This window comes from Cervus canadensis, chromosome 4 (assembly GCF_019320065.1).
Source record: "Cervus canadensis isolate Bull #8, Minnesota chromosome 4, ASM1932006v1, whole genome shotgun sequence".
Lineage (NCBI taxonomy): Eukaryota > Metazoa > Chordata > Mammalia > Artiodactyla > Cervidae > Cervus > Cervus canadensis.
In genome coordinates this window covers 65,372,793-65,389,810 of record NC_057389.1, presented here as the reverse complement: position 1 = coordinate 65,389,810, position 17,018 = coordinate 65,372,793, and the positions used below count along the sequence as shown (strand labels likewise).

The window sequence follows — 17,018 nt, the reverse complement described above, 5'->3', positions numbered from 1 at the left end:
CAACAGATCACTAGAAATTCATATTGCAAACCTGGACCTCTATACCCATTGAACAACTACCCCTTTCCTCCTCTCCCCGCCCCCCATCCCCAGCCCCTAGTAACTATTGCTTTGCTTCCTGTTTTGAAGAGATGGAGCAGAGATGTTTAGAGTTGACAGATAATTGGATCAGCCACCATAAGATATCTTTAAGCGGGTATGTGAGTGAACACCAAACAACGAGGAAAAGCGGTAACTCAGCTTAACTCATTTCTCTCAATTCTCTGGACCACGGAAACAGCCCATCAGCCTTTTTCCAGTCACGTGAGCTTCTGAGGCTCTAGCATCTCGTTGGCCACAGCTCCCGCGAAGTGTGGGAAGAGCAAGAGGAGGGACCAGTAGGGATGGGCCAATCAGGAAGCAGAGGCCCCGCCCCTGCGCTTGCGCAGTACTCTCTGGCCCGCTCCAGGAAGAGCTGTGTTCCCGGGTGCAGGTGCTAGGTAACACGTGTGGCCACTTGCCTGGCCACACAACACACCAGGGAGCTAGACACAGCCTACTTGCTCCCGGAACCCTATAGAAAGTAGCGGACAAGCCGGAAGGAGCCCCAGACCACTTCTGAATACCAGGTGCCTCCAAAGGCCAAGCTCACAGTGGCCCACCCAGCAAGTAGGGCCTCAGGAAGGGTTCACAAGTGGCAGAAAGCCTATTCCTGTGGGAGGTCGATCCTGGACAGACTGGGTGTTTCTTCCTGTGGACCTGGGCTGACTAGCTCCTGTCTTTCAGAAAGAAGGGGACAAGGTATCAGCCATGCAACAAGCAGCTCCCAGCAGCCTTCTCTTGGCCTGTAGCCTGGCCTTGGCACCTTTCCTCGCAGGTACGTGTACAGGGTGTGTCCCTAGCCAAATTCTCTCGTCACTGCTTCCCCACCCACATTCCTGTATCCCTAGCTGAGTTATCCTCTGTATTCCTCTTTGCATTCTCTCATTAATGCGCTCATTCCTGCATTCCCACCCTTGTTCTTCCATTCTTGTCTGTATTCTGCAGACCTCAGTGACACTTTCCCTGTGGGTGCTATGCTCGGCATGGACATCTGCAGTGACTATACAGGCATCATCCCTGCCCTCATAGGTCTTACAATGTACCGACCAGTGCTGGGAACAGAGTCCTGAGTGTCAGTTCAAATCAACTCCAACTCCTTACTGCCTGGCCTCAGGCAAATAACTGAGCCCATCCACAGGGCTTCCCAGGTGGGGCTAGTGGTAAAGAACTCGCATGCCGGTGCAGGAGACATGAGAGATACAGGTTTGATCCCTTGTCGGGAAGATCCCCTGGAGAAGGGCATGGCAACACACTCCAGTGTTCTTGCCTGGAGAATCCCGTGGACAGAGGAGCCTGGCGGGCTACAGGCCACAGGGTCACAAAGAGTCAGACACGACTGAAGTGACTTAGCCCTCACGCACATGCCTCTAGTATGGGCTTCCTAAGTGACTCAGAATCTGCCAGCAATGCAGGATACATCCCTGCATTGATTTGATCCCTGTGGGAGGAGGGCATGGCAACCCACTCCAGTATTTCTTCCAGTTCAGGTATCATTGCCTTGAGCCCCAGAGGGCACAGGGAGGCTCGAGGGCAACTTCAAGGGGAGAGGAGGAAGTAATACTGCCACACTTAACCTGGTGACCATTTTTCTTCAGATTTGCCCTCATTTACTCTGCTGGTCAGAGCTTGTTTTGTGGTTATGATTTATAGTGAAGTTTGCTTGAATGTTCTCTACCATAAGCCTTTTTCCTGGTTTTATTAATATAGAATTAACATACATCACTGTACATCACTGTGTAAGTTTAAGGTGTGCAGCATAATGGTTTGACTTAACATTTATTGTGAAATAATTACTGAGTACGTTCAATTTTTCCCTTGTGATGAGAACTCAGGATTTACTCTCCTAACTTTCAGTGTTAACTATAGGCATCATGTTGTATTACGTCCCTAGTACTTTTTCCTTATCACTGAGAGTTTGTGCCTTTTGACCACGTTTTCCCAATGCCCCTTTCCATTACCTCTGGTAACCACAAAGCTGATTGCTTTCTCTATGAATTTGTTTTAGATTCTGCATATAAGTGAGATACATACATATCTTTTTCTGTCTGGCTTACTTTACATAGCATAATGTTCTCAAGGTCCATCTATGTTTCCACAAATGGCAGAATTTCCTTGGTTTTTATGGATGATATCTATATATATACACACACATATATATAAAGAGAGAGAGAGATCTCACAATTTCTTTATTCATTCATCTATTGATGGAAACTTAGGTTGCTTCCATTCTTGGATGTTAGGAATAATGTTGTTGTGAACATAGGGGTGCAGCTATCTTTTTTTTTTAGTGTTTTCATTTCCTTTGAATGTATTCCCAGAAGTAAAATTGCTGGACTAAATACAGAGGTACTGTATTTAATTTTTTGAGGATCCTCCATACTGTTTTCCATTAGTAGCTATGCCAGTTTACAATTTCTTTTCTCCACATCCTCACCAGCATTTGTTATCTCTTGTTTTCTTTATGATGACCATTCTGTCAGGTGTAAGGTGAAATATTGTGGTTGTGATTTGCATTTTCCTAATGACTAAATATTGTGAGTCATTTCAGTCCTGTTGGCAATTTGTGTATGTTCTTGGAAAAAATGTCTATTCAGGAATTTTGCCTATGAATGTTTGGTTTTTCCAGGCCTTTTCTTAAGGGACAAAAAAAAACTTTAGGACCTATCTTTTCTATTATTTCCCATTGTTTTTATTTACTTATATTTATTTGTTTTTAATTAGATAACTTTTGGAATAAATAATATATGCCCCGGTATAAAATGAAAAAGGTATAGGGTGGAGACTGTCTTCTCCTCTGTAGACCCCCAGCTCAGTTCTTGGAGCTGTGGATAACCAGTTATCCCCTTCATGTTTACCTTTCCGAAGATGGTTCATGTATTTATAAACATATTCAAATGTACCATTTTCTTCCCATGGCAGCATTTTATACCTAGCATTCTACATCTTCCCTTAAAGGTACACCTTGGAGAGCTTTTCATATCAGTGCATGTTAGAACAACATATTCTGTATATATCCATTTCATGGACATCCCAGAATCCATGTAACCATGAGCATTTCAGTCACTTTTAATCATTTATTATTACAGGGAATACTTCAGTAAATGACTTGGTATAATTACACATGTAGGAAAATACCTAAGAATTGATGGATCAAAGAGTTTGTGGGATCTAAATTTTTACTCTATATTTATCAAGTTGCCCTTTAAAGAAATTATCCTAATTTACTCATTAGAAACAGATAATGCCTGTTGCTCAAACTCTCACCAACATGCTTTAGTTTCAATTTTCAATTTGTGTTCATCTTACCATGAAAGACTCTAGAGCAATGCTGTCCAATGGTATTTTCTGCATCAGCAATAGGTCTGTGTCTACACTGTTTGGGACAGTGGTCACTAGCCACTGTCACATGTGGTTATTGAGCATCTGAAATGAAACAGGTGAAGCCAAACTATTAATTTTTAAAATTTTAACTCAGTTTCAATAGACACCTTGGAGAAAGTAGCTTCAATCAGAGTGGGGTGTAAAAGAGTTTGGAAAGAGAGAAAGGGGCATATGAGACATATTGGTGAGAAACTATGAATTGGAAAACCTCTTTAATGACTTAAAATTTTTATAATTTGTTTGATTTTTTAAATTAATTTTGCCTTTCTGTATGTGTTCCATCAAGCAAGACTCTCTAGGGAAGGCAGGCCAGGTTACCCTTAAAAACCTTAAATCTCAAGGTTTTATTTTGTTTGTTTGTTTGTTTTTTTTTTGGGGGGGGGAGTTTAGTTACTAGTAATGTAACAGTGTAGGTTTTTTAATTTTTTTAATTGAAGTATAATTGACTTATAGCACTGTTAGTTCCAGGTATACAACAGAGTGATTTGATATTTCTAACATATTACAAAATGACCATGATACATCTAGTTACCATATGTCACCGTGCAAAGTTACTACAATTTTATTGACTATATTTCCCATGCTATACACTTCATCTGTTTGACCAGTTTATTTTGTAACTGAAAGTTTGTACTTCTTAATCTCCCTTATCTATTTCACTCATCCTCCTACACCCCTCCCCTCCAACCACTTGTTTGTTTTCTGAATTTATAAGTCTATTTTGTTATGTTTGTTAATTTGTTTTTTAGATTCTGCATGAGTTAAATCATATGCTATTTGTATTTTCCTTGATGAATTATTTAACTTAGCATAATATCAGAGAAGGCAATGGCAACCCACTCCAGTACTATTGCCTGGAAAATCCCATGGATGGAGGAGCCTGGTAGGCTGCAGTCCATGGGGTCTCAAAGAGTCAGTCACGACTGAGTGGCTTCACTTTCACTTTTCACTTTCCTGCATTGGAGAAGGAAATGGCAACCCACTCCAGTGTTCCTGCCTGGAGAATCCCAGGGATGAGGAAGCCTAGTGGGCTGCCATCTCTGGGGTCGCACAGAGTCGGACACGACTGACTCGACTTAGCAGCAGCAGCATAATATACTCTAAATCCATCTATGTTGTTGAAAATGGCATTCTTTTCTACTGCTAATATTCCATTGTATATATATATATATATATATATATATATATATATATATAACACATCTTTATCCATTCATCTATTGATATTTAGATTGCTTCCATATCTTGACTTTGTAAGTAATGCTGCACTAACAGGGGTGCATATATCTTTTCATATTAGTGTTTTTGTTTTCTTTGGAAATAGAAGTGAAATTTTTAGATTATTTAGTATCTCAAAGGGTTTTAATCTGGATTCTGCTTCTTCCTCTTCGTATGGTAGCATGTGACTCTCAGCCCCCAGAAGCCAAGCCCCCAACCCCTGCTCTTGCCCAGGATGGAAGGCTTGCTGCTCTCACATTTGCAGCACCCAGGGCAGCACGGCTAAATATTTAAAAGGTACACATTAGGCCAAAAACAAAAAGGTGTAGATGGAATCTTTGTTTTACTGGACAAACGTACCTTCAGAGTGACCTAAAATGCCTGGGATTTCCCCGCTCTTTGGGATCCCATGCCAGGGAATGCCAGCACTGAGAGATTCCCGCCCTGGTCTCCAGCCCACTTCCTCTCACCACCCCACCTTCCCCTTCACTGACACACCAGTTTTCAAGTTCAAGCTCCCCCATTCCACCTGCTCTGCAAACTGCTTGTGGTACTTGAGCAAGAAATTTCAGGATTGTTGATATCCAGGAAGGATGAGGGGAGGGTATGCAGACACCAAGTGGGCATGTCCCCCTGGTGTCACTCTACTCTCCCTGTGGGGCTTGGCAGAGCCAGAGAGGGGAGGTCCTGTTGGAGGGGGAAGCTAACTAATTTGAAATCACCTTTCAGTAGTCTGAGAAAAGTTTTGCTAATAAATACTGACTTTTACTCCCTTTTTTCAACTTGCTCTTACTTTCCACAGGTTTCTACTTCTTCATCCATCGTTTCTTCTATTCCCTGCTCTGCTGCACATCTTTCACTGGGGCAGCCAGATCTAGTCTTTGTTCTTAACAGTAGCTGGTAGTGGGGACACTTGGATAGAGGTACAGGGGCTGGTCAGTGGACTTCAGTTCACTAGGATGTTATCAAGCCCCAAAGGCAGAGAATGCAGGGGTTAAGGCTCCCTCTTGTCGGCCCCTTCTTTGAACATCCCATACCCTTTATTTGTAAGACTTAGTTATTCTGTACAGGTATTTGGAAGAAGATCTCTTTTAGGACTCCATTCAAAAAAGTTTCTCTTTCAGTGAGAACTTCCCAAACCATACTATAAATTGCAATCACACCCTGCCCTTCCTGTCCTGTTTTGTCTTCTCACTAGTATTTATCAATTTATCATCACTTGACATACTGTGTCGTTTCTGTCTGCCTTCTCCATCAGAATGTAAGCGCCATAAAGGTAGGAATTTTTGTGGTAATTCCAGTGTTAAATGTCACACACAAAATGCCCGGGGAAGGTATTGGGGAGGGTGAATGGGGCAGATCTAACTCTAATTCTGCTCCATGAGCGTGGCTTCATTTGCCTGCCAGTGGTAAATAGCCAGCCAGTTTTCTTCCTTTTATTTTTGTATACAGTCTCCTGGGAGATTAAAATAAATGACCTCGATGAGAAGGATGTTAATAAATTCCAGTCCAATGGCTATAAGTGTCCAACATGCTTTGCTGTGATGGGAAGAAAGTGTCACACTGATCTCAAGTGGTGCCGAGCAGATAGACTGCAGTGTGTTGAATTTTCTGGCATCATAAACACAGGTACGTCTCTAGGTACTTGTCCTTCTGGAGAAGAAAATGGCACCCCACTCCAGTACTCTTGCCTGGAAAATCCCATGGACAGAGGAGCCTGGTAGGCTGCAGTCCATGGGGTCGCAAAGAGTCGGACACAACTGAGTAACTTCACTTTCACTTTCTAGGATGCAATGTAGACCCAACAGGTCGCACCTAAAGTAGCAGTCTCTCACAAGCTTATGGGGCATAGGCCTTAAGGGTGGGGTTGAGGAGAAATAAGCTTTTGTTCAAATCTCTTAGAAATAAGGATACCCAGAGTGGCTTGATTCTGAAAATATGTCTAATTAGTTTTCTCACATTCATTTGTTCATATATGAATTTTTGCATGCTCGTATTAACAGACTTTCTGATATCTTTGAGGAAGTTATTTCAGCATATTGAGTGACCTTTCAACCTCTGCAAACTTTGGTTAGTTTTTTGAAACACGGGTAGTTTGTGTTACCTCTAACCCTGTTTTTCTGTTTTTTTGTGTTTTTTTTAACTTTGAAAGTAAAAACTTTGGAGAAAGGCAGTGACTAAACTTAAACTTTCCTCAAAGGTATCATAAAGCATAATTTACTGTGCTTAATTTGAGACGATCCTACATAAAATTCTAAACCAACTGAAGACACAAATTAGAAATTCATTACGAATAGTAGCATAGTGTGGGTCTTCCCCAGTGGCTCAGCGGTAAAGAGTCCGCCTGCAGTGCAAGAGGTGCAGGAGGCATGGGTTCAATCACTGGGTCACGAAGATCCCCTGGAGGAGGGCATAGCAACCCACTCCAGTATTCTTGCCTGGAGAATCCCATGGACAGAGGAGCCTGGCGTGCTACAGCCCATAGGGTCACAAAGAGTCAGACACAACTGAGGCGACTTAGCACACATGGACACAATACAGTATAGTGTGAAGAGCAGTGGGCAGAGTACCGTGAGGATTGGGTTGTTTTCATAGCTCTTCTTCTTCCTCCTGCTAATTCTGGGGAGTTCAGCCTTCTTGAATTCTTCATTAATGAGATAATCACAGGGGCTAGTCATTTTGGTTGGTCTCTGAGGTTCTCACATTTCTACTTTCTATAATTTGCATAACAGTGATTCTTTGCTTTAACAGAGCAGTCACTGGAAATGGCACCCAGAGGAGGTGAGGTGAAATCACCAACAGCTGCATGTGAAAGGATGTATCTGAAGGCACTTTGAAAGGCAGGGAATACAATCAAAGTGATAGCCTTTTTATGGCTGATATTGATATTTTTAAAAAGATAAAGAATAGGAGATTGGATTTATGTCCTTAAAATCAGAAAGGGTTTATACCTAACCAAAACACAGAAACATCAAATCCTTATAGATCAGCAGCATGCAAGATGCTACTAACAAAGTCATTTGAGGACCAATAAAAGGAAGAGATTCTTATTATTATCTGCATGCTGCTGCTGCTAAGTCACTCCAGTCGTGTCCAACTCTGTGCGACTCCATAGACGGCAGCCCACCAGGCTCCCCCGTCCCTGGGATTCTCCAGGCAGGAACACTGGAGTGGGTTGCCATTTCCTTCTCCAATGCATGAAAGTGAAAAGTGAAAGTGAAGTCACTCAGTCGTGTCCAACTCTTCACGACCCCATGGACTGCAGCCTACCAGGCTCCTCCGTCCATGGGATTTTCCAGGCAAGAGTACTGGAGTGGGTTGCCATTGCCTTCTCCGATTATCTGCATAAAATGTCTAAAACATAAAATGTCATAAAAACACAATGCTAGATCCCCAAGTGATAATAGGAATTGGAAAAAAGCTTATTTAAAGAAGGTTCATAAAGTTCCATGAGGGTTCCAATATTTGACTGAGATGGGCTGTGAGGGGATTTGAGGATTTGAAGGCCCTGTGTTTGGAGAATACCAACCCTGTTAGAGAGAATCATATTTAATGACTCACACTCAAATTGTGTGGCCTGGTTTCTATTTTACTCCAGCCCAGGTTGGGGTGGTAAAAAAGGGATTATAAAGAAGGATGAAGTGGAAGTAACATTTATGGTTTCTTGCAGGTCTTAAAGACATGCCTATTGAAGTGAAAAGATGCATACAAGCAGATCTCTGCGAAGAGACAATAACTTATATGGGTTTTCCAATTGCTAACCAGAGTAAAAATTGCAGACCAGCCATCAACAGTGGGACCAGGATCAGACTCCCACCTCCCGTCATCTTTGTTCTCTTCCTGGAGAAGCTGCTTTATTGAGCTCCTGCAAGGGCCCAGCCATCTCCATTTATGAATTAAACAGTTATTTTTTTGGTTTATGAATTCTTTCATGTCTATTAAATTTTCCCTAGGTGTGTTCAGTTGTCAATTTATTTATGATTCAGCAAGTTTTATTTGTGTATCCACCCTCACACAATCAGTGTTGGCTCCCTTCTTTTAAGAAGATCCCAGGGCATTTTGAGAATAAGGATATGCACACATTAAATGTTTAAAAAGCAATGCAAAAAGCAAGAATGAGAGTGGAACCCCTGCTCAGGTAGCCAAAGCTGATGGTTCTAGACACAAGCTAGATAGAAGTGGGAGAGCATGAATTTGATTAGGGAAAGGTTAAGAATTTACATGAACTTTGAGGAGATCTGTACTATTTGGCCCCAGGGATAGTGTGCATTAAGACACAGAGATGGGAAAGCGGGCAGAGGCTGCAGCACAGCAGCTAAGACTAATAGTAAGGAAAGTGGTCTAGGACTAGCACTATGTTTGCTAGACCTGGCATTTGCTCGGTACATAAGGTTCAAAATTTCCTTTCCTTTTTTTATTTATTTTATATTTTGCAATTTTTTTCCCATAATATTGATTTAAAAACAACAAAAAAACACAAAAAAATAGTAAAATATAAAAACAAATTAATGTTTTATAGACCATGGGAAAAAGAATTTTCAGCAAAGTACAAAAATTTAAAGCATTCCTTTCTTTAATTTTGTAATTCTTTACTGTGGAATAGCTCAGAATGTCACTTCTGTTTTAAGTAACAGAATTGATAACTGAGCAAGGAAACGTAATTTGGATTATAAAATTCTTGCTTTAATAAAAATTCCTTAAACAGTGAAAAAAAAAAAATAGTAGGGAAAGTGGAAGAAGAAGGTGTCAGTAAATATATGGACCTGTCTAGAAGCCTCTATCTGTGCCTGATGGGAAGTGCCACCAATTGGTGAACACAGTGAGCTGAGCACAGGCCCCCTCCCTGCAGGTTGGAAAACAGTTCCCCTCGGTCTGCTAGAGATACCATCTCAAGACTGAGACCTCTCTGTGGTTCTTGCTCCTGATTGCTCTTAGAATCACCTGGCAGTTTCAAGTTACAGTGCTCACTTGGGCCATCATTTGGAAACATTTTTTCCTAGTCATTAGGTTGTCTTTTTGTTTTATTTATGGTGTCTTTTGCTATGCAAAAGCTTGTAAGTTTGACTAGGTCCCACATGTTTATTTTTGCTTTTGTCTATTTATTTATTTTTGCCTTGGGAGATTAACCTGAGAAAACAAATAAGAGGCAGATGTTTTTCTTATTGCTTTATTTCACTGGAAGTGTTTTTGCTCAAGTTTTCTAAAGCAGCCTCTATGACAAGTGTTACAACTCTAATAAAAATAAATTTTAAAATACTTTTAAAATAAAAATTGTTTAAAAAATTAAGGATAAAATAAAAATTAATTTAAGAAATAAAATAGTAAATAAGAAAAGGAAAAAGGAAAATACCATAGAAGAAAAAAAGGGCCACAGATAGATTTAAAAGTCATTGAGTGTGCAGTGTTGCAAATGATCATCAGTTTATGGAGCCGTTAAATAGAATATAGTGAATTTAATAATCTTGTGTTGTTTGCCAGTGCTTGTTAAATGAATCATAGAAGAATTTTACAATTATCGTCGTTTGCCCCAATTCAAGATTTCCTTGGAAAAAAAGGAATACTTACCAAGTGTTTAATAATTAAGGACCAGGAAGGTAATTTACATTTTCCCATTGATATTACACTGCACAAGCATGAGATAATATTTTTTTATTGAAGTATAGTTGATTTACAAGTGACTCAGTTATATACATTCTTTTTCATATTTTTTCTACTATGGTTTATCACAGGATATTGAATGTAGTTCCCTATGCTATATAGTAGGACCTTGTTGTTTATCCATTCTATATATAACAGTTTCTATCTGCCAACCCAAACTCCCACTCCATCCCTTCTGCACCCCCTTGGCAACTGCAAGTCTATACTCTGTCTGTGTGTCTGTTTCATAGATAAGTTCACTTGTGTTCTATTTTAGATTCCACATATATGTGATGTCATATGGTGTTTGCTTTTCTCTTTCTGACTTACCTAACTTACTATAATAATCTCTAGTTCCAGCCATGTTGCTGCAAATGGCATTATTTCATTCTTTTCTATGAGTAATATTTCATTGTATATATGTACCACATCTTTAGGCTTCCCGGGTGGCTCAGCAGTAAAGAATCTGCCTGCATCACAGGAGCCGCAGGAGATGCAGGTTCAATCCCTGGGTCAGGAAGATCCACTGGAGGAGGACATGACAACCCAGTCCAGTATTCTTGCCTGGAGAATCCCATGGACAGAGGAGCCTCGAGGGCTACAGTCCATAGGGTTTCAAAGAGTCGGACTTGACTGAAGTGACTTAGCAAGCACACACCACACCTTTATCCATTCATCTGTTGACAGACATGTAGGTTGTTTCCATGGCTTGGCTATTGTGAATAGTGCTGCTATAAACAGAGGAGTGAATGTATGTGTTTGAATTGTAGTTTTGTCTAGATGTATACCCAGGAGTGGGATTGCTGGATCATATGGCAACTCTATTTTTAGTTTTCTGAGGAACCTCCATACTGCTTTTCATAGTGGCTGCATAACTTACATTCTTACTAACAGTATAGGAGAGTTCCCTTTTCTCCATATCCTTTCCAGCATTTGTCATTCATAGACTTTAATTATGGCCATTCTGACCAATGTGAGAACTTAGTTTTGTTTTGTTTTGTTGCTCTTTATTAAAATACAAATTTTTTTTTCCTAAAAAATTCCTTTTTACTTTATTTTTTTCCCAATTATTTTTATTAGTTGGAGGCTAAGTACTTTACAGTATTGTAGTGGTTTTTGCCATACATTGACATGAATTAGCCATGGATTTACATGTGTTCCCCATCCTGAACCTCCCTCCCCATCCCATCCCTCTGGGTCATCCCACTGCACCAGCCCCGACCACTTGTCTCATGCATCCAACCTGGACTGGTGATCTGTTTCACACTTGATAATATACATGTTTCAATGCTGTTCTCTCAGAACATCCCACCCTCGCCTTCTCCCATAGAGTCCAAAAGTCTGTTCTATACATCTGTGTCTCTTTTTCTGTCTTGCACATAGGGTTATCGTTACCATCTTTCTAAATTCCATATATATGCATTAGTATACTGTATTGGTGTTTATCTTTCTGGCTTACTTCACTCTGTATAATGGGCTCCAGTTTCATCCATCTCATTAGAACTGATTCAAATGTATTCTTTTTAATGGCTGAGTAATATTCCATTGTGTATATGTACCACAGCTTTCTTATCCATTCGTCTGCTGATGGGCATCTAGGTTGCTTCCATGTCCTGGCTATTATAAACAGTGCTGTGATGAACTTTGGGGTACACGTGTCTCTTTCAGATCTGGTTTCCTCGGTGTGTATGCCCAGGAGTGGGATTGCTAGAACATAGTTTTGATTTGCATTTCTCTAATAATTAACAATATTGAACACCTTTTCATGTCTCTGGTGGCCATCTATGTCTTCTTTGGAGAAATGTCTATTTAGTTCTTCCCATTTTTTCATTGGATTGTTTAATTTTTTGTTGTTCAATTATATGAGCTATTTGTAAATTAAGCCGTTGTCAGTCATATCATTTGTAAGTATTTTCTCCTGGTCTGCAGGTTGTCCTTTTGTTGTTGTTGTTATGGGCAGAGAATGTTTTTCCTATGTTCTCTTCTAGGAGTTTTATGGTATCATGTCTTATATTTAAGTCTTTGAATCATTGAGTTTATTCTTGTGTATGGTGTGACGATGTGTTATAACTTCATTGAGGTTGTCAAACTTCCCCAATACCACTTGCTGAAGAGACTTTCCCATTGCCCCCCTTTGTCAAAGGTAAATTGATCAGAGGTGTGGGTTTATTTCTGAGCTCTTCATTCTGTTCCATTGATCCATCTGTTTTTGTGCCAGTACCACAACTGTTTTGATTACTATAGCTTGGTAGTATTGTCTGAAGTCTGGGAGGGTAATGCCTCCTACTTTGTTCTTTTTTCTCAGAATTGCTGCAATTCTGAATTTTATGGTTCCATGTAAATTTTAGGATTATTTATTCTAGTTCTGTGAAAAATGTCATGGGTCATTTGCTAGGAATTACATTAAACTTGTAGATTGCTTTGGGTAGTATGGCTATTTTAAACAGTATTAATTCTTTCAATCCAAGAGCATGGAATGTCTTTCCATTTCTTTGAATCACCTTCAGTTTCTTTTATTAATGTTTTATAGTTCTCAACATGTAAGTCTTTTATATCCTTAGTCAGGTTTATTCTTAAGCATTTCTTTTTGAAACATAATTTTACATTCCCTTTCTGATATTTCCTTGTTAGTGTAAATAAATGCAGATTTCTGTGTTGATCTTGTATCCTACTACCTTGTTGAATTTGTTTATCAATTCTAGCAGTTTTTGTGTAGAGTCTTTAGAGTTTTCTATATGTAGGATCATGTCATCAGTATATAATGACAATTTTACCTCTTCCCTTCCAATTTGGATACCTTTACTTATTTTTCTTATCTGATCACTTCCAATATCATGTTGAATATAAGTGTTGTGAGTGAGATTTTAGTAAGAATATTGATCCAGATTTTGCCTTGATCCAGATTTTAGTAAGAAGGTGTTCAGCTTTTCACCACTGAGTATTATATTGGCTATAGGTTTGTCATAAGTAGCTTTTATTATGCTCACATATGTTCCCTCTATACTCACTTTTATGAGTTTTTATAATTAATGGATATTGAATTTTATAAAATGCTTTTTCTGAATCTATTGAGATGATCATGTAACTTTTGTCTTTTCTTTTAATGATGTGTTGTATCACATTGATTGATTTGTGTACATTGAGCCATCCTTGTAAACTTGGGATGTATCAAACTTGGTTGTGATATATGATCTTTTTTATGTGTTGCCATCTGTGTTTGCTAATATTTTGTTGAGAATCTATATTCAAAGATATTAGCCTATAATTTTCTTTCTTCGTGGTATGTTTTTCTGGTTTTAGTATCAGGGTGACGGTGGCTTCATAGAATGTCTTTGGAAGTGTTCACACCTCTTCAGTCTTTTGGAAGAGCTTGAGAAGGATGAGTACAAGTTCTTTGTATGCATGAGCTAAATTTTAATCTCCAATAAAAAGAAAAGCTAATTTGTGATATTTCTAGATAGACATGAGATTTTATGTTGAAAATGAAATCTTTCATAGAACAAACCCATAATGATTTTACATACTTTTAACATGAGTCAACATACTGAAGATTTTAATTGTAATCAGCAGTGCTATGTAAGATCTGTAAAAACGTTATCCCCTTTCTTGTCCAATACCTGTTCCCCTCAAAATTCAGGACTATCAAAGAAAAGGAGGGATTGAAACTAAGAAGGACTCTGTGGGGCCCTCCTGGGTATGAAAGCCTTTCTGTGTTTGCCTTTTCTTGTTTGTAGGAAAAACTTTAGCCTCCGAGACCTTCCTAGTTCCAAAAAACAGAGTCAATTACTAATTAGGGAAGAGAGGGAAAACAGAAGCCAAGGAGGAGCAATCAAGAAACAATAGTGCAATAATAAAGCAGGGTCTTGGTTCTTCTTCAAGAGATATACATAAGAATGTATCTCTGAGTTCTTATATAGGAATTAAGACCCCCACCCAGGTTCAGTTCAGTTTAGTTGCTCAGTCGTGTTTGACTCTTTGCGACCGCGTGGACTGTAGCACGCCAGTCTTCTCTACCATCACCAACTCCCCAAGCTTGCTCAAACTTATGTCCATCGTGTCGGTGATGCCATCCAACCATCTCATCCTCTATCATCCCCATTTCCTACCTTCAATCTTTCCCAGAATCAAGGTCTTTTTCCAATGAGACAGTTCGTCACATTAGGTGGCCAAAGTATTAGAGTTTCATCTTCAATGTCAGTCCTTCCAATGAACCCTCAGGACTGATCTCCTTTAGGAAGGACTGGTTGGATCTCCTTGCAGTCCAAGGGACTCTCAAGAGTCTTCTCCAACACCACAGTTCAAAAGCATCAATTCTTCACCACTCAGCTTTCTTTATAGTCCAACTCTCACATCCATACATGACTACTGGAAAAACCATAGGTTTGACTAGACGGACCTTTGTTGGCAAAGTAATGTCTCTGCTTTTTAACATGCTGTCTAGGTTGGTCATAACTTTTCTTTCCAAGGAGCAAGCGTCTTTTAATTTCATGGCTGCTGTCACCATCTGCAGTGATTTTGGAGCCCAAAAAAATAAAGTCTGTCCCTGTTTCCATTGTTTCCCCATCTATTTGCTGTGAGGTGATGGAACTGGATGCCATGATCTTAGTTTTCTAAATATTGAGTTTTAAGCCAAGTTTTTCACTCTCCTCTTTCACTTTCATCAAGAGGCTCTTTAGTTCTCTTTCTGCCATAAGAGTGGTATCATCTGCGTATCTGAGGTTATTGATATTTCTCCTGGCAATCTTGATTCCAGCTTGTACTTCATCCAGCCTGGCATTTTGCATGATATATTCTGTATTTAAGTTAAATAAACAGGGTGACAGTATACAACCTTGATGTACTCCTTTCCCTATTTGGAACCAGTCTATTGTTCCATGTCCAGTTCTAACTGTTGCTTCTTGACCTGCATACATATTTATCAAGAGGCAGGTCAGGTGGTCTGGTATTCCCATCTCTTTATGAATTTTACACAGTTTGTTGTGATCCACAGATTCAAAGGCTTTGGCATCGTCAATAAAGCAGAAGTCGATGTTTTTCTGGAACTCTCTTGCTTTTTCGATGATCCAACAGATATTGGCAATTTGGTCTCTGACTCCTCTGCCTTTTCTAAATCCAGTTTGAACATCTGGAAGTTCATGGTTCATGTACTGTTGAAGCCTGGCTTGGAGAATTTTGAGCATTACTTTGCTAGCGTGTGAGATGAGTGCAATTGTGTGATAGTTTGACCAGTCTTTGGCATTGCCTTTCTTTGGGATTGGAATAAAACTGACCTTTTCCAGTCCTGTGGCCACTGCTGAGTTTTCCCAATTTGCTGGCATATTGAGTCAGCCCTTTCACAGCATCATCTTTTAGGATTTGAAATAGCTCAACTGGAATTCCGTCACCTCCACTAGCTTTGTTCATAGTGGTGCTTCCTACGGCCCACTTGACTTTGCATTCCAGGATGTCTGGTTCTAGGTGAGTGATCACACTATCATAGTTATCTGGGTCATGAATATCTTTTTTGTGTAGTTCTTCTGTGTATTCTTTTTGTTTGTGTGTTTGCTTTCCATCTATTTTTATTAGTTGGAGGCTAATTACTTTACAATATTGTAGTGGTTTTTGTCATACATTGACATGAATCAGCCATGGATTTACATGTATTCCCCATCCCGATCCCCCCTCCCACCTCCCTCTCCACCCGATTCCTCTGGGTCTTCCCAGTGCACCAGGCCCAAGCACTTGTCTCATGCATCCAGCCTGGGCTGGTGATCTGTTTCACCCTAGATAATATACATGTTCCAATGCTGTTCTCTCTAAACATCCCACCCTTGCCTTCTCCCACAGATTGATATCTATAGGACATTTCACCCCAAAACAATCCTCTTCTGTGTATTCTTGCCACCTCTTCTTAATATCTTCTGCTTCTGTTAGATCCATACCATTTCTGTCCTTTATTGTGCCCATCTTTGCATGAAATGTTCCCTTGGTATCTCTAATTTTCTTGAAGAGATCTCTAGTCTTTCACATTTGATTGTTTTCCTCTATTTCCTTACACTGATCACTGAGGAAAGCATTCTTATCTTTCCATGCTATTCTTTGGAACTCTGCATTCAGATGGGTATATCTTTCCTTTTCTCCTTTGCCTTTCACTTCTCTTCTTTTCTCAGCTATTTGTAAGGCCTCCTCAGATGACCATTTTGCCTTTTTCCATTTCTTTTTCTTGGGGATGGTCTTGATCACTGCCTCCTGTACAGTGTCACAAACCATCCATAGTTCTTCAGGCACTCTATCAGATCTAATCCCTTGAATACCCACCCAGGTAGAAGATGGTAACTTTACACTGAACACAAGCACATAGACCCAAGACTGGTTGGAACAAAAGGACTGATGGTTGAGATTCCTGTAACACCACCCTGTTATCACACCCCATCCAATCAGAGGAAAATTCTCCAGGGAATCTTCCAGACCCAGGAAATCAAAACCAGGTCTTCTGCATTGCAGGCATATTCTTTACCATCTGAGCCACCAGGGAAGCCAACAGTCTGCAAACCTCTGGCTAAATTTTTCCCATGAAAACTCTTCCCCCAAAATCATTGGGGAGCTCAGGTTTTCTGAGTACAAGCCACCCATTCTTCTTGCATGGCCCTTGCAGTAAATCTTTCTCTGCTCCAAACTGTGATGTTTTAGTTTCTTTGACCTCACTGTACATCAGGCACATG

The 17,018-nt window shown here is 40.0% G+C and overlaps 1 protein-coding gene across 2 annotated transcripts; it reads left to right on the top strand.

Moving 5' to 3' along the window:
• The first annotated feature begins 429 nt into the window (after window positions 1-429).
• LOC122439223 lies at window positions 430-8,636 on the top strand. 2 transcript variants are annotated; one of them, XM_043464315.1, is made up of 4 exons: window positions 430-608; window positions 766-856; window positions 6,133-6,309; window positions 8,351-8,636. In XM_043464315.1, exons 2-4 carry the CDS (start codon window positions 790-792, stop codon window positions 8,539-8,541), a joined length of 435 nt encoding a protein of 144 aa, XP_043320250.1. In that variant the 5' UTR covers window positions 430-608; window positions 766-789; the 3' UTR covers window positions 8,542-8,636. The 2 variants fall into 2 exon arrangements, with proteins under 2 accessions (XP_043320250.1, XP_043320249.1); XM_043464314.1 differs by having other exon boundaries at window positions 468-608; window positions 770-856.
• The last annotated feature ends 8,382 nt before the right edge of the window (window positions 8,637-17,018 follow it).

Bases quoted from the DNA above. Each gene is read 5' to 3' on its own strand.
- LOC122439223 (XM_043464315.1), top strand. From the start codon at position 790: ATGCAACAAGCAGCTCCCAGCAGCCTTCTCTTGGCCTGTAGCCTGGCC. The intron at 857-6,132 runs GTACGTGTACAG...TTTTGTATACAG, and splicing joins CTTGGCACCTTTCCTCGCAG to TCTCCTGGGAGATTAAAATA. The intron at 6,310-8,350 runs GTACGTCTCTAG...GGTTTCTTGCAG, and splicing joins TTCTGGCATCATAAACACAG to GTCTTAAAGACATGCCTATT.